The sequence below is a fragment of the Haemaphysalis longicornis genome, unplaced genomic scaffold (assembly GCF_048455015.1).
Source record: "Haemaphysalis longicornis isolate Haplotype H1 unplaced genomic scaffold, Haemaphysalis longicornis Haplotype H1 scaffold_3, whole genome shotgun sequence".
Classification (NCBI taxonomy): Eukaryota; Metazoa; Arthropoda; class Arachnida; order Ixodida; family Ixodidae; genus Haemaphysalis; species Haemaphysalis longicornis.
Genome location: NW_027526335.1, coordinates 4764827 through 4783117, shown reverse-complemented (window position 1 = coordinate 4783117; position 18291 = coordinate 4764827). Strand labels below are relative to the sequence as shown.

The 18291-nt window shown below is 45.2% G+C and overlaps 1 protein-coding gene across 4 annotated transcripts in view; it reads right to left on the bottom strand.

Annotated features, from left to right (window-relative positions):
* Window positions 1–18291, bottom strand: part of LOC144173879 (glutamate receptor 1-like) — a 294845-nt gene that overhangs the window by 23894 nt on the left and 252660 nt on the right. For all 4 annotated transcript variants that reach the window (XM_077702179.1, XM_077702177.1, XM_077702180.1 and 1 more), the window contains 4 exons: window positions 15537–15892; window positions 11700–11898; window positions 8062–8306; window positions 5383–5491 (listed from right to left, as the gene is read on the bottom strand). In XM_077702179.1, the coding sequence (XP_077558305.1) occupies window positions 5383–5491; window positions 8062–8306; window positions 11700–11898; window positions 15537–15892 (909 nt within the window). The remainder of the gene's footprint in view (window positions 1–5382; window positions 5492–8061; window positions 8307–11699; window positions 11899–15536; window positions 15893–18291) is intronic.

The window sequence follows — 18291 nt, the reverse complement described above, 5'->3', positions numbered from 1 at the left end:
AGGTTGAGTTTATTAATCAAATAATATAGTCCACTTTGAGCATTATATTTTACGCACCTTCTCACTACAAAAAGATGGTAACGTGCTCCTTAGAATGCTGTAGTGAGGCTGGATTACAGCTAAACAAAAGCGAAAGAATTTTTAACTTTAAAGACCCTCCTAACATGCAATCAAAATGTGGCCACTTGATACTGCTACCGCAAAGTAAATGGCCAGTCATAGGAAATAATAAATATCGCACTGTAGCAGAAAATTTCTGTTATGGAGATACTTAACCAAACAAATTTCCCTCTCGATATGTATCAGCACCAGCTAACTTATGCTGAATTAGGCTGTCGCACAATTTTCTTATAAATCACAACTATAGCACATTTTATTGCAGACGTCGCTTTCCGTGTTCTAAACAACTCCCTTCACAAAGGAATGAGCCCTCGTTTAGCCACCCATCGAAATGCAATGCAAGCATTGCTCATGCTGCCCCTGTATTTGGGAGTATTACTTCTACTACGGGAGAGTTAAAAGCGGGAAATTGGAATCGTCAGTTGCCACCGTATTTTTGCAGCAGCAACCACTTTGGGCGTGTCCATGGTGCCCTCATATCACAGTAACAACTCTCAAGGTGTAATAGTTAATATTTGTTAAACTTAAATGCGAAATAGTGGTCCTTTTGACCCCCTGTTGTAACATCCGAAATAGGCTGAATGTGAACGCAATGCCGAATATTGCCGTTCACGACAACTTCTTAACCGTGAGATTTTATTAGAATGAACTCTCCCACAAAGTGAGTCCCGCAACTTACCCGACCAAAATTAAGATCTGGGTCTTTCTGTCAGGGCCGTCTCCAAGTGCACTTCCAGGAAAGTGTTGCCAACGTGTTACGCAAGGCTCCCACTGTCACCCTGAACAACAGGTGAAGATGTCACTGAAAAGATGTTTCGAACCATTATTTATGATGCAACTACCTAAAAACGCCCCATGAAGGTTCCGAAAATGGCAGTGTGCTGTAGAATGCAATGATATTATCCTGTACAAGAGCTTTGATGTGTTGCCTTAATGTGCACATGAAGAAGGGGTTCTCTCGAAGAAGGGGTTCAAATACGATTACAATGGCCATATGCAAGTCTGTGTTTACCCTATTGCCTAGAAAATAAAGAGTACAAAAATATTAGAGAATAAATTTATGCTTTCCTGTACGCAGGAAGCCCTACAAAATATTGAAGAATGTCTGATTAGTTGTACGAAAGTGGATTTTTTTACAGCACGAGCCCTGGTGATGTTTTATGGCTAAGAACTTTGAGATATAAAAATATTTGAACATACCTTATGCTCACCTGTTCTTGCTCTATGCAAACTGGTGAATATCTGCACAATATGCACCACTCAAGGGGTATTCTTTTGTGGCTTATGAGCTCCGCAGTGCATTCATAATTCGCCACACTCGCCACGAAGACCCCTCAGCTTGCCGAAGGTGTCTTCAGCCATTGCGAATGCCACAGCCATGACTTCACAGGTTCATGCAAGGAATGGAAATAATTTGTTTCATTTCTATTTTTCACAGGAACAAAAACAGGATACAAGCTATCAATGGAGAGCCGAATGTCCCCACAGTCAGCCATAGACTGTTCCTGGACAGGTCATAGAGAATGAATTCAGAATTTAGCTCTCGGCTTTCACAGTATATTTTTTAAGTTCAAGGAACAACAGAAATGGATTAATGTTTTGTGCACATCGTGATGCAACCACTTCGCACGTAAGCGTTTTGGAAATTATTCCGACCGTCGGGCTACCACTGACATTGACGGCATAAAATTGCAGGAATGGGTTATTTTTAGACGCAATTTGTGATTTTAGAACTTGTCATAGCAATCACGTTAACGTTATGGGCAATTGTTCTGAAGTCTGAGGTTACCACTGACATTGACAGCGTAGAAGCGGCAGTACCCTTTCTGCGTGTTCCACCTCTACCCCTCCACAACAGGAAAGTTTTGTTACTACACTACTGTTAATTCAACCACTGTCCCTCCCACCTCTCTACAGGTCAGGAAGAAAACTAAAGTTGACTAATGTAAATAGAACATCTGAATTCATCAAAGGCATTGCAAGAAAAATGTAAAAACTACCCCACACACAGCACAGATAAACGTAAGCAGTGCGGCAGCTAACGCCTTCAAGGCACATCAACACCTATCTCGCGCTCTGATCTGTGCATTATAAGTTTTGTGCGCGCAACGAGGAAGGTCTAAGACTTCCGGTTTGATTAGCACAGTAAATGTATGCGCTCAGCATACCAACACAACGACGCAGTTAACACGAAAGTTTAAAAAATACCGATAAGTCAAAGGACGGACGCTCTGACAAACTTGCTTGGAAGTTGTTCAGCGTGCGCGCGCGAGACGGTAGCGCGCGACTAACCCGACAAGATTCAGTACCAACGACAGGTAAAGCAACCGTCAATATACCACTAAGCAACACCACACCGTAAGGGGACATGCAGACTCGAGAAATGCGCGCACCAGCAACTTTCTAAATATCACTGACTAACGCACGCAGTCAGAAATGTAAAGCTGACTCCGACCCACAAACACGCAAGCTCAGGTGAATTAGGGCAGCAAACGTTTCTCGCACACGAACAACGGGCAGCGGAGCGGTATGTTTATATCGGACGCAGTGAGGAATGATGTCACTGAACAACAATGGTTACCAGAACATAAATAAGCAGCACTGACCTTTTCTGCGCCTCCTGGCAAAAGTCCACTTCGTCGAACAGTAAATACAGCCCCAGGATTTGAAGAAATCCGCAGTTTCACGCCACAACCAAACTGGCAACGGTTCCCGACAGTTTGACCGACAATTTCTTTAGTAAACGTTATGCGCATCACACGAATAATCGGGAAAACCGCTGAAGAACGCCACTGATGGTGTTGCATGCGGGAGACCGTAAAACTAGCGGTCTCTCGTCGTTACGGAAGACCGTAGAACTAGTTTTTCATCTTTGTTGTACCCGTTGCAGTCCCACTGTACCATGCATCAACGCAAATGGCTCAGCCGTGCGGCTTCCGCTGCATGCGCATGACATGCGCTACTCGAGTGGTGGTCGTTTTGCAATACTTCTGGCCAACTTTTTCTTCCCCATGGCTTGTGCAATGCGCGCCGTGGCCACTGACCAGTCCGTGGAAGAGCTCACAAATTCCTCACCTTTGATCGCTTTTATTTGCTTCGAAAAATGGGAATACGCCTCTAAGCGGACGTCTAAGTGGTGCTGAGGCTGGAACAAAGAGCTCAAATATTAGCCAATTTAACACATTATTTTGTAATAAAGTTGTTTCTCTCCGTGGACCGTGAGCGCGTGCGATATCTGTGCATAAACTTTGATGGCAGCTTTTCGGCGTTGTGCGCAGTGAACACAGAAGGACGCTGCCTCATTGACTGCGTTCTCTTGACAACAAGCCTTTCCAAAACCAATAAAATATACTGCGACGCTCTTTTATACCCACGTTATATAACACTGTTTCCGTACAGTGAAGCAAGTGTGGCACAGCTAATACATCTGCCCGTTTCGCAGCAGTTTTTCCTCCTGAGCACCAATACTGCAGGAAAACATCAACCGGGGAGCAGCAGGAGAAGGCAGGTGAACTTGAATTACTATGACAAGGCACAACATAAAGAAAGGTAACATTACGGATCTTTCCGATACTGCAATGTATAATTTGAAATAAGAATGCCATTTCAGTATTAATACACAGAGTGTAAGGCAGATGCCACGTGGTAGATTTAGTTCTCTAAGTTTTTCTTCGTTCTCCTTCTGAATGGCACCCAGCCAACCGTTTCTTGCAAAAAGGCTTTTGTTTTTGCTTGTGGAAATTAATAACCGCACGAGGCAAAAAACGCAAACGAACTTCTGAGTATATAACTGCAGGCGTAGCATGCTGTGTGCAACGTAAAATGTGACGCAGTCGGCTAACATAATGTATATACCGCATCACGGCATATGTAACGTGAACTAAGTTCCTATTTCACCGCAGGCTGTAGCAATTTATGCATTCCTACGAAGCACTTAAAATTGTTCACGTACCACACCCCAGAGAGATGATAACTGAGGGCTGAACAAAAATCATGGTTTCTGCCACGATTTGTAAACCATCAAGTATTTCGTAATGAAGGTGCTCACAGCAGCACCATGAATTATTCAGCACTATAGCAGTTATGGCTTCGCCCGAACGGCAGAGTGGGAAACGCAAGAAGTTTAGTTCTTCTCGAATTCAAGTCATTGGTGATTTTGTACTGCACGCCTGAAATTAGCGAAATACGATGTTCACGAATAGGGTTTGGGCGCCGCAGAGAGCCTGGAAAGGGATTCCTGCAATTTATTGTTTTCCTTAATGTATCCTTCTGTCGCTCCTTTTAATGCTTTATACCGTGTTGGTATAAAAGTGGGATTTGGTTTTCGGTGAAAGGACATCACTAATAAGACGTGTTAGCTGCCTTATAAAAGTGCACTGCTCTAAGGCAGTTTCACAGATGCGGCGAAGTTCATTAAGTTTTATATGCGGTGTGCGCATGTAATTTAAAAGCGCAAGTAAACCTTCGGTCAAAAAGCACCAAATATATATGCAGTTCATTGTTCCAGTTGATGCACGAAACAGCGCATACTTCACTTCAGCGCACGAGTTACGTGAAACAAGACACGAGCGAGAAATACACAAACGCACTCTTCCAATATGTTAACGGGAACATAAGCAATGCTGTACAGCAACTGGATCCTCCAACAGTGCTTCCCCCTCTTTATTTAGTTCCAGATAATAAACACAAACATAAAGAAAACAAATGGACGGTTCCAGATAAGATGCACTCATAAATTTCGTTCCAGTTATTATTCATCCCGATCCACGTAAAATATATGGATCACCCTTTTTAACTGCAACTTACATGGAATCAGATTAGGAGTGAACGTGTCACATGTATGTAAGTGCGTTTGCGGATTCCTTTAAGGCTTAGTTTCCCCTCCACTTCACGGGCACCTTGAAATCTTTGTTTCAGGCCCGATATTAGCACCAGGAAATCATGGTTACCAATGATGTTTTTCGCGGTTTGGCCCCCGAATTCCTAGAGCACTTGTTTTGGAATAGTCTGAGCTACAAATAAGTGGTCTCCTGACGAGGTTATTGTAAAGTGGACCAATAAACATAACTGATTCGTGCCATTGCGGCTGTTATTAAGTGGTGTAGGGATGCATTTAGAGCATTCACAAAGCATAAAAAGTAAGACTTCTCACATTACAGCAGATTTCGTTTTCGCACGTGCGTGCTCGGATGTTGCCTTATGCCACGCATAAGACCAGCATGGTTTTGGGTCAGGCTTGACGTTTCTGTGTTGTTAACTCACCTTGCTGTCGCCACTTCGGCATTCGCTGCGATCATACCACCACTTGTTTTCTAAACGAGCCAAGTCTCCGTTTTCTTTCATACTGAGAACAGCAAGATTCAGCCGGTCTCTGCGGAGGGAGAGAATTAAATAAAAACAGAGCGATGTACAGTGGCACAGTTTCCTGATCCCAAGTTTCCCACTTTGTGAACAAATGGCTCCGCTGACACAAGTGCAAAAGAATAGTACGTGAATGTCGAAATGCAACGGCGTACTGTGTATTGTGTAGCATCATCCTTATGCAGCATAAAGAAATACGAAGCAGAAAAGATGGCCATGCACCTGCTTGTTCCGTTGTAGCATTTGATGGGACCCTTCGACTAAGCTCGACATTAACAAAGTTGACCGAGTTCCAAGAAAATCAGGTCGTTTCAAGTACTATAAATATTTTACCCTCCACACTGATGTCTGTCAATGACATTCAGCCCCTTGCGTCCCGCAAACGTGAAGAAGGATTTGATTTTCTTCTCTTGATTTTGAACTGGATTTCTTCTCTTTTTTTACACAACGGTAAATCCGCCACTGATCCATCACTGTGGTTATCTTTTATATCACGTAGGCACACCCCACATCCCCATCCAAACTTGATAACCGCACATTTTGTGAGAGCCGATGCATCTAAGTAGTACTTTCTTTCTCCACGGGCAGTGTCTGACTGGAACCAATTACGGGAAGCCCATACATTGTGAAGTAGAAAGAAATGTATTGTTTTATGCATGATGCACCTTATTACCCTTGTTATATCTATGACGTGCCCTTCCCGCCTGGGCAATCTGTGGTCCGCAGTATGTATCAAATAAAAAAGATAAGCTGTTGTCGAAAGACGATACTCGCCTGCCACCCCGACCTCGTAAGACCCGCTTTTCTCTCCCCCTCCCACCTCTTATGCTCTACCACTCCACTCTCGCCTTTCTCTATCCAAATCAAATTACCCACTCTCGCGCTGCTTGTTGCCATCTTGTGGGATAAGGCGCAGTTTACCTCTATTTTAAAAAATTGTGTTTCTTTGTTATTTTGCTGCCGTAAAAATCATTCAGAAGTGTTTGCTTATTTAGAAGACGTTTGCTTCTGACGGTTATGTACTGCCATATTGCCTCAAAATACTCATTATGTTTTCTTAGGGCTGCCTCAAACGAACATGTATGACCCTTGCTAGTAGTTTTAGTAGTTTGAAATGGTTTTGCTTATATATACTTTTTTATATGATGGTTTCAACGTTTGGCCGGGTGGCTGAATCGAGCGACAGACAGACAGGGAGACGGAGAGGTCGACAGATAGACAGAAGTTATTGGGTTTAGGTTGCCCAAAGAAAAACTATCCTCTTCAAATAAACCTGCGCATGAACTAATGCGAAATTGTCCCGCACATGGTTCTTGTATTTTTGTTGTTTTTTCGTGCTTGACATGTGTCAGAGCTCAAGTAATGGCGTCATATCTACAGTAATGTGTTCACAATTTATTGCCTTCTGCTTTCACAGACGAGTAATGTGACGTCTCCCTCTGCAGCAATGAATGTTTCTTGATTTGTTTAGTTGCACTCAAAATAAATGGTTGTAGCAGACGTCACCATCAACAATGTACATCTCGATTTTGTCCGGCTGAGTGGTCATTACAAACACGAGCGCCCCTTTTCTTGACATGGGTATGAAAGACTGCTAGGTTTATTGGGTTCTAAATCACGGCACCACTCAAGAGGCACATCTTGCTGCGAAATCTCTTTGGACAACGGCGACATCTGCTGTCGCACAATTGCTGAGTTTGTGTTTCCCGCCGTTTTCGACGAACATACCCGTACACGGCCAGACGGCTGACCGGATGAGTACCCGGATTCATTAAATGGACAAAATATGTGCTTCTGGAGGTGCCTTTTCCCGTGAAGTTTGGTAACCGTAATTTGTTAGTAGAAATGTACTCGAACATAAAAAGAAAACTGCATCTTCAAGATCTTACGTTGCCATTGCAATAACCGATCAAAACGTCCCATCAAGAGACACGAAAGTAAAAGCATTCACGTTAAATTCAATTAACATATTACAAAGATACGGCGAATACCACGTATCGAATTCATAGTCAGTTACGGCTTGGAATAAATAAAATAGCATGCCTAATATGCAGTCAGGATAAATAAGTACGATTTTCTTTCAGCAAGTCTTACTTAATTTTTTTATTATTATTCGCCTGACAACGGCTCCGCGTAACCTGCTTCTATAAAACACGTTCGGCTATGAAAGGGTAAGTAAGCTTGTAGCTGTCGGGAATAACTAGCATATGTGCTTTAAAATGGCACACGTTGTTCCTGTCTACGCGCGCTTCATGACTAGAGGCCTTGTGTAAAGCGCGGCCTACACGAAGTGAATTTCGCCGACAAACTTCTCTCATCGGTAACACCCACCGAGGCGCACCGCGAATCCGACACCTCGCATATTTTTGTTGCTTTTACCACGGAGGAAAGAATTTTTTCCTGCATGTATCTAGCAGAGCTAAACCACGGACGAACAGCCTGTTTGTCGTCGCTGCGTGGCCTTGCGGTGGCCCCTGAGCTGCATTCGCCGTTTTTTCGGTGCTATCACTGGATATGGGCTCGCTAGCTGATTCAGGGAAAGAAGGAACAGCAGGGGTGCTTGCGCGCTTGTCGGCGTACCTGAGGTTGGAACCGAGCGGCGTTGCCACGCCGTATCCCTTGGCGTCTAGGTTCCTGCCGACCTTCATAGTGTCGCACGGGTGCCGCTCGTTGATGTAGTCGTTCTTGGTGGACTCCATGAGGAAGGCGTACTTGCCCTTGGACTCACGAACGCGCCGGATGCCCTCTTCGTACGTGGACGTGAAGACATGCTTGCGGGTGTTCATGAACTCCCACATTCGGGCGTACACGGCGATTTTGGAGCGCTGCATAAAGGAAGAAACAGCGTTTCCCTTCTCTTGCTGCGAGTGCACGGGAGAGAGTGACGAAGCTCAATTAACTGAGTTGGCGGGGAAGACGACACACATTGAGGGGAAATTTGCGGAGGTGAGACACTGGGCGTAAATACGCAGCAAATGGCTGTTATCCTCCTAACTTCGTAACCCCACATTTTACATTCGGCTTAAACTGTAGAACACACCAGCCTAGATGAAGTGTGCGCCTGAGAAAGTTATAGCGATAGTACAGACTTTTTATTCCCCTGAAAGTCCATGCCGAGCATGTCGACCACCTGGGAGAACCAGCTGAGGATAAGGTGGAACACACTTAACACTCCCAGAAAGCAGTTCGGATGGGTAGAGTATAGATTTGCTTGGCCCACACAGCGCAGTTTTATTCCGCGGTGAAAAAGTGCGTTTCTTTGGAGCTCTAAAAGGCACACACACACAACTCTACGAGCGGCAAACGATGCTAACAGAGATGAAAATTTTCAAAAAGAAAGGTGAGCTCTATATTATTTTTTCCAAGTAACTGGCAGTACAAGCACGCGCCCGTAGTGTGCGCCTAGTGCTGCACTACTTGCCTTCGGGACTCCAGAAGAACAGTCTATGGCTGCTGTTTTGTGGGCAATACCTGACACCCTATGAATCACGGTTGCTTAAGTATCTGCATTCGCATGAATAACGAGCGTGAGTAACCAAAAGCTAGTTCTTCCAAAATAAACAATGATGTATTTTTTTTAGTGGCCCCCTTTATAAGTAACCAGGGGTCCTTAGGTGGACTCTACAACACTTCCGTGGCTTGACGTAAGAGAAACCTGATAAGGCGAAGAAGGACGTCATCCAATTCTGTAAGCCCCACAAGTTGACCAAGCTAGCTTCCTCGATCTCAAAGACTAACCCTGCTATTCTGAGTCCTTCCTTCACTCCGGCTTCCAGTGTAGGATATTATTAACATTGATTTCCCCATGCATAAGCATTGGGGAATCCTCTCCTCATTCGAGTGGAGGGAGGAAATGGAGTGGAAGAGGGACACAGAATACGCCCCTAAGGACAGACACTTGCAGAGCTTCTTCATTGCTGAGACCAAGAAGGATTCATGCCCATTTAGTGTGATCGTCACAGAAAGAGGCACTTGGCAGAACGCCTCCGGGCGTTTCCTTCAGAAGTCTCTGTTAAAACTACCGATAGATGACCCCTTCTTGACGGAGAACCCCAGAGCGGTCTGAGCCTTTTTTAGAGGCGCAGCCCTCTGACCTTCTTAGTAGCTTATCGGTGGACCTTAAAGACATTTACTACTCGCTTCCTCATGCCTTGGTTTTTGAAGCGGTGAGTGAGGCTATCGACGTGTTTGGGAGCACAAGATTCCAAAGTGAGTAAAAAGCACAAGATTCCCACGGGGAAGGAGCATGTAAACAGTATGTAAAATGTGTGGACTGTATAGTGCATGAAATCCCACTTTCGTGTGGGCGGGTCTGTGTGGGCCAGAGTGGCCGGTACGTTAACGACCGTCTTCGTGAGCACGCATATAACACCGCACAGGAACGGGAAGCAATACTGCCTTCCACTGCAAAAATTGCTGCCCCAAGCTGAGCGAAACCCGCATCGCAAGGCGTTATGGTGACGCCCGATCCTGAGAAATCTACGAGGCTTCCGCCACAGGCATAAAGGGGGAGGGGTGCGTGAGTTTGCATTCCGTGCAACTCTTTAAGGGGGGATAACGTATTTGGCTGGATAAAAAGAAAGCTTTTCTCTGTTTTATCTGCTTTTATAGCGGACGATGCTTTTTAAGCTCTCTTCGTCTATCGCGGTTTTCCTTGTCGCACCGGCTTGTGATTACGTTGACTCCTTCTTTTATTTATTGCCAACTCTAATACAATTTCACCAGTTCATCTGCGCTCGTATCTGTTTGCCTTCTCTTTGTCCAAATTTTCCGCGCTGTTACACCGCCATAACGGCGTAATTCTAGCTGTCGAAGAACGCCAAGACCGGGAAAGAGAGAAAAAATTTTTGAGCAAGTTTTTAAGCTAACTGATGACATATATTAGTAATTTTTGACAGGGGTACTTCATGGCTTCTTAATCTAAGTACTAAATGTGTTTGTTGACTACGTTCTGGAAGCATTTAAGATTTCAAAAATATGTTGAAAAAAGTGTTGCAGGGTCCCCGTAATGTCTGCCCCCATGTCTCACACCTCACGTGGGACCTCGGTATTTAAACCTCAATTGTTTACAAATGTTCTAGAGGTGCAACCAACCGTGAGAACTCATTGCGCTGACCATATTTTCATACTTTTACCCAGATAAATGTGCAGCGACAGCACGTGTTTCAGAACCATAAATCGTTATAATTCTCAACAAAACCCCAGAAAGAATGGCTTCACTTGTCAGCTAAATCGTGATCCACAATATAGCGAAGGGAATGCCATCTCTTTTCAGGCGTTACCAGTCTTGTTAGTTTGAAATAACAGGAGGAATGAGATCACCGCTTTGGCTCTGTAAGCGCCAGGTGATGAACACAGTCTGCTTTATGATTGGAGAGGTTTGCAATAGTGGTTGCCAAACAAAGTCTGGCCCGCTTTGTTGTTGTTGTTTTTGTTGGGACTTCTAAGCAACGCGATATGGGCATTCTTAGCTTATGGACTTATTTTAATTTTGGTGAAGTAAAACGAAGGGTCCAAATTTAGCTCGGCATTACTGTTCTTTCTTTTATAGAAACGGCGTTGTATGAGTAAATGGCGGGAGTAGACCACGGACGTAATTTTTGCCTCTATGACACCTTCCGGGACAAGTTTGTGCCTTGAAAAGCTTCAGCTTTTTATTTATTTATTCGTTCTCTTGTTTGCAAACAGACAAGCAACAAAATTTTGAAGTGGGGTAATTAGCATGAACGAAAATAAATAACGAGAGATGTTTTTTGCGTGTGTGTGTGTGGCAGCCGAATGAAAACCTCTTAAGCCAGGATTAGGGGTTCGTTCACTGAAGTTCGGTTAGCAAAATTTGCTTCGGGGTATCAGTTTTAATGAGCAAGCGTTTTTTTAGTGCACCCCGCAGCACCAACAGCGCAACGCCCTGAATCTGCATAAAAATGAACGGGCAAGGTTCACAGATATAATTGTTATAATGGTGCAAATGATTACTGGTCGAAGAAAAGTTTAATAACTAAAACAAAAACCCAAACAATTGAAATACTAACACTGAACTTACAAAATAAAAATGTCAGGCTTACACACCACCGCCACTGTATTAACCCAAGAGATATGATATGATACCTTCGGCGTGTGTATAAATAATACATCGTGTGTGACCAATTTGTGTGTCAGCGTTGCGCAGTCACTCTAAGCAGAAAAAATTTCGTACAAACCCTCATGTGACGACTCACCCGAAAAAACTCTTGCGTAGAAGAAAAAGAGAGGGTGCCGTATTCGACCTCGGTCTGCTTGGCGAGGTCGTCGGCCGAGTTGATGGGCGTGACCATCCTCTCGACGGTCAGGAAGGCAGCCAAGTTGGCGGTGTAGCTCGATATGATGATGAGCGTGAAGAACCACCAGACACTGCCAACTATGCGGCCGGCCACTGATCTGAAAGTGAAGGCCCGGGCTTCAGGGCAGGCTTTTTAAGCACCGGACGAGCACGGCGAAAGACATGTCCGCATGAGTGAGACGCTTTGACAATGCTGACAACACTGAGGTGAACTCCGTGCAGAACGCCTAAGCTTTAGTCGTTGCCGTGATGTTGCCAACTGCGATATAACAACACCCCAACAAAGTTTATTCTTTGATTGGCAATGATAACAAACGTCTTCCATCCTTTTACACATGTTCGATCTTTCCTTACAATATGCGCTAATAAAAAGGATGAGAGTGAAACTACAGATGTGTAAATTTCAGTGGATACATTGAAAAATATTTAGGTTACTAATTATACGGTCCCAATAACTAAATAGCTAAGGTTGTGACTGCACAACTTGCATGCAAGTAGAGACAAAAATGAAACTAACACGGTGTATAAACATAACCCTAGATGTATTGCGATTTTTAGTATTATGCGCTGCTCGATTTTCCAGCGAGAAATAACTCCTCAGTAACGCTACTTGACGATGTTTAAGCAGAGACCGAAGATAAAGAGAGAAAGCAGCTCATCTTGAATGTCGACGGCCGGAGGCAATACCACGACTCGCTTAGCGCAATTTGCCCGTCAGGGACAATTCGTCTCCGGGCCCCAGAGCCCCGGGCGCCGTCCAGCGATAAGGTTACGACATCTGCCCGTCGTCAGTGTGGGAAAGGTTTCCATCAACTTAACGCTGGGAGGATCGGCGAAAAGCGGGAAAGGCGTGGGGCAGTTGATACGTCGACAGAGGGGATTACTTGCTGAGACAAAACGAAAACGGAAGCAGTAAGGGAAGAGAAGCCGGCTAAAATGGCGGGTAGACGACAGTTCTGCAGTGGTAAGCCGTGGCTCTTGCCCGGCGAAATTCCGCCGCCTAAATTATTGCTTTCCTGGAATAGGAGTACTTTTGCTTTGTTTTTCCTACGCCTATGCGCGCAGATAGGATGATGGGATGAGCAGTCAAAAGGTCGCGTGGTTAAAAACAAAAGTGGGAAAAGCAACAAACTATTTGCTTCATACAAATTTCTGCTCATCGCTAGCGCAGCTCTCGAACGTCTGACGGGATTTTGGTGGCTAGTAGTTCCAACACACAACGTGGTTTTTACGTAAATCATAGCTAACAACCAGTTGGCATTAGAGAGTATAAACCCTAACGTTTGCATTTGGTAACGTCTGGAAGTAATGCCAATATTTCTAGTTACATACAATGTTAAAGGGCCCGAAGACGAACTGTGAGTGGCAACATCCCCGATAAGGTTTGGATGAACGTTTCCCGCGACATTTTTTCTACAATCTAAGATGTAGAAAAAGGACTTCACTCTGCGTTTCTAGAAGTCTTGCGTGCTTCATGTGCATACAATAGCGAGATAAGTGCAAGGAGGGAATCGGGCAATTTCACACACATATAAAGAGCAATAAAAATGTAAACACGCATCAACAAAGTGTGCGACGTGGGATCTTATTAGAACCGGATCAGGCAAGGAGAAAAAAAAAACGGGTATGCAACTTGTCCCAGCAATTTCGGCTGATAATACCCAGGGGCAATTAGTCGTGAAAAAGGAGCCTTATCTGCCCCCTCCCTCCCCTCTGGGGTAACCCTCTGACACTACGCTGACAAGCACTGTCCCCTCTGCAGTTGAAAGGCCCGACGAGCGTGGATGGACTACGAGGTGCAGCACGATAAGGAATGGCTTGAACAACCAATCCTATTCAGACTGCAAAGCTGTCCGAGCTGCGTAGCGGCGACCCTTCGGTCAGTTCACCTGTGTGCATGCTCGCGGGGGTGCACTTTCGCGCGTGACAGGCAAGCGAGTGAAGGGAATGGAGGCGGAAACGGTGCCCACACTGATGGTCGAAGGAAGCGTCCCGGAAAACAACACCACCAAGATATCAAGGCCACGGGACCAGGTAAAATGTGGCCACCACAATTGTGACGTCGCCGACGTCTCAGTGCGGAGGATGAGAACGACACAGCTTGCATGCCTTGATGTCTGGGTGGTGTTGGCTCCGGTAGAGGTCGGCACGGACGCCACCACGCAGCAACTCATTCGCAAACCGTACTCTCCGGACATCGCAGCTGAAACTTCTGTTTTGCATCATAAAAGGTTCGCCCTAACGTGGCTGACGGAACACCAACGTGACGTTGTGAAGCCGACACGGAAAACGTTTAATGGTGGTAATACTACGCAATACGAAATAATACGAGGATAGCGCGGGTTAGTGTGTTTACCTGTATACTTAGTGCCCGTGCTTTACAATTTTTATTGGTTTCTTGGCGTTTTTTTTAGCCCCCAGCACTCTTAGCCCCCGGCACTGGGCGCTGGTGCTACGTCACGTTTCCAGCTGTGTCGGCGAATGAGGCAGCGGTGTTATAGGGGCGGATTATGATCGCGCCCTATCCACTTGGAAACTAGAGTAACCATAATGTACGAAGTTAGCGGTGTGCTTATGCCAAAAAGCAATTAACTTTATGAGTCCGTTTGAGCTTTCAGGGGCAAAATTACAGCGGCCGTGTTGATTGCTTCACATTGACGAATGCTTGTGCTCTTTACAAAACCGAAGCTGATGCGGACCATTTAATATGAGTGTGTCCTTCACTGGACTCAGCCAGGAAGCGACACCTGGAAGACACAGCCTTTATCCTGGAAGAACCCCGACCTCCAGCGGTGGCTCTGGGGACCCCAACACCACTCCCTTCTTGACTTCATTAGAGAGACGGGTGCCCATGTCTACTTGTAAATAGGTTATTTTTATGCAACGGGCATTCTATCGCAAAAAAGCCCCTGCAGCCTTTCAACTACGCCGCTGGGTCTGAGTTCGTGAAAATTGTAACACAGGCTCATAAAACTACGAGTACGGATTCCTGGGCGAGTTGGAGTAGCATTGCAGAAAAATCTACTCTCTCAAGCGGTCTTAACGACCTCTTCAGAGAGCACAGACGAAATGTTATCAACCACCTGGATGGTCACTTGTCTGTCCACTACCACGACTTCGGCTGCGTGCCACTGTTTGAGTCACGCATTGTCCGAGCGAAACATAAAGAGCAGTTGGTACGAGAGATTATGGAAGCAGAATTGATTGTGAGGGCGGGGTCGACGTGTGTGAGCGGACCGTCATTAAGTCTAACTGATAAGGATTCGGCTTTTCTTCGCATGGCTGCGACACGTGGACATAGACGGTGAGAGGGCTAAAAGTGCAGATGTATATTGACGTGTTTTTCCAATAAAAACTAGTTGAAAGTAGCGCTCCGTGGGGTCTGTTCTCTTTTCTTTCCCTCGTCCGCATGCGCTATGCATTTTTCTGCCATAAAACGAGGATATAATTTTGTCTTGACCTCATAATATTCCATCAAGTTTAAATTGTGCCCCAACGTTTACATGATGTTATAAGTGTCCTTTTAGTGTTTCTTTCTGCAGTAGAGAAAAACCACAATAACTTCAGTGCTCTTAGCAAGAATGTCACCATTCTAGTACTTAGCCTTCGCTGCGCTGCTCTTAATTGAATCCATTGGCCCTAGGCAAAACGCTGGACTATTCTTTCACGCGCGTCCTCGAGAGATACGGTTTGCGAACGGCAGCGGCAGCGTCGTGCTCCCTCCAGAGGTGCCTACCTGGGGCAGATGTCGCACCCCTGTTGCATGAAGGCCCCCAGGGAGAACCAGAGACTGTTGTAGAGCGAGAAGTCGTTGGAAACCGAGGGTCCCACGAAGGTCTCCTCGTAGCGCCACTCGTGAGGCGAGAAGCGGCTCACGAGAAACAGCACCACGGACACGCCCACGTAGGCGAATATGATGCACATCCAAATCTCGCGAGACAGCGGGTTCATGAAGGAGAACACGCCGGGCTTCATTTTCATCGGCTTCTTGATCATGATGCTGATGCCCAGGGACATGAAGGGCTTGGTGAAGTCGATTACTCGCTCCCTGGCTGAGGTGATTGTCAGGGGCGCGATCGCAATGTCCGCTTCCTTTAAGAGAAGAAAATTGAGGACGCCGCCATTAAAATCCTCGTTACGGTCTAGTTTGTTGACATTCGGGCACCACCGCATGACTTGGGCTGTATATCCTTTTGCATATACAACGTTATGCACGAATCATAACAGAAAAGAAACAAGCCGCGGGGGGCCCCAGAGAACGGTAACGGTCATGTTTACGGACAAGTTATGGTCTGGGTTTTACGAGAATAGGTACGTTCCTTTCAATGCGAACGCGTTGATGGTTGATGGCTCGTTGAACGGGAAAACAAAGCCATCGTGCGAGAACTGCGGCACCGAAATTGTCATTGGCCCGTAGAAATGACGCTTGTAAATTCCCGTTGGCGGCCAGTAAATTCTCATCGGCCAATGATATTAGAACCACAGGTAGATACGCAAAAGATATGGTACATGCCCGACGTTAGGCCTAACGTTACGCTTTAAGATCTAACGTCATGAACCGGTACCTGCAGTTCAACGTACAATGAGCATGACCCTCCTTATCATGGCGTTAGGCTCAATGTTGAGATTCCCAATGCTAAGACAAACATTGCGCGTCAATCCCATTCTCAGGCTTTCACGCCTAACGTCGTGAAGCGGCACCAACTACTCAGTTTACTCATTGTCCTTCAAGCTACGGATACCGGTTGACGTCCGAAGCCCTCAAGGTTACAGTAGTTGCTGCTGTTAGTCTAGCAAAGTGTTACGTACCCACATAACAATTCTGTACCGGGAAACGATTTAGCAAAACATGTACTGAGGCTAAGGGAAAAAGGGGGTGATGATATTGAGAAGACAAAAAACAAGAGAAGGATGGGGATTATAACGAGACGGCACGTTACGCCAGCGGAGACTAGTGCTTTGCATTGACTACGTCATAAGAAGTGGTTGCGCGTATTCTCAGTATTTTTTATATTACTAGTCCTGGCTCAACATTTGGGATATGGCCCGTCGTGGGAAGATATTTCCATTCGAGTTCTGCGACATTTCCGTTTGAATACAGGGTTTATAGAAGCAGCAAAGAGTTCTTCACTACGCGTGGAAGAAATACTTTCATGAAAGGTATACCACAGATTGGCAGCTTATAACTGCTGATTTGCATTATGCGTCAAGAGTGATATTGTGATTCTGGATACTTGTCCATTTATATCTTTGGTGCTCAGATGTTTCAACATTTCTACATTCGAGATTGTTTTCATGGTCGCAGGAAATGATCTAGTGAAAAAGCAGTAAGAATATTCATGAAAACCTCTGTTCGATAGCCCTACGTGAAGGCAAGGTACTTAGGGAGAAAAATTAAGGGATGATTGGAATGTTGACCAAACGGAAACATGTAGGACACAGAGGCCTCACAGCCGAGTCGATGTAACTGCCTCCTTTTTATAATTCATTTAGGGATTTGTCAGATTCCCATTTGCGCTCAATTTTAGTGTTAAGCTAATTCAAAATTTTCTAAGCTACACCAGTTGCCACAATTAGCCTCTAAATATATCACTGCAGGTGTAGCAAGTAGGGATTATTGTTTCAAAGGACTTCTTCGATCAAGTTCACATTTCACCGAGCTAATGTTATCCGGGGGTTAAAAGTGGGTCTTCAAGAAGTAATTATCATTTGCGTTGTCTGCTGCACCCTCCAAAGTGTAATTAAAACGGTAGTTTGTATACAGTACGCCTGCTTGTTATCTATGTAGCTTCTCTCTTAAGAAACTAATGTCTTCGACGATTGCCGCGCAATAATGGGATAATTTCTGCCCCTTAGTTCACCGTAGATAATTTGTTCATCGCACTTACCGAAAAAAAGGCCCTCCGAGTCTGTTTTTTTATTTTTGTTTGGGCGTGCTGCTAGCATTTGCTTTTGACGGCTAGAACTCCCCCTCCCCACCCCCGCCTTCTAATCATACATGAACACGAACCTTCCCCCGTCGTTACAGTTTTTGTAAACTGTTGTTACATTAGAGTGCGCGGCATAGGCGGCATCCAAAATTAAAAGCAATCGGCCGGGCTAATGCCGTCCAGAGTTAGAAATGATCTCAGCGCAACACCGATAATTGCCATGTTGATGGACGCGGAATTCTGATGGCGCAATTAATTGGAGAGCCAAAAGGAACCATAAGAGTGATTCTTTTGGGGCTCTTCACACTAGCGGTGCTAAGCGATGGCGTGTGATTAGAGTCTTCAGAGTTTGGGCGACACTTGTAAAACCGGGATTGGGCCCTGTTTCTTGCATGCATTACATGATATTTTTGTTCACTCGAGTTCAGCTGAACCATGATATGATATAATGCATGATATGATGCATAATTTTGTGCAGCTAGGAGAAGTGATCGTAAGCAACCGTTTAAACAAATTAACTGCCTACTGATTTGAATGTACTGCAGCAAGCGAAAATGTGCG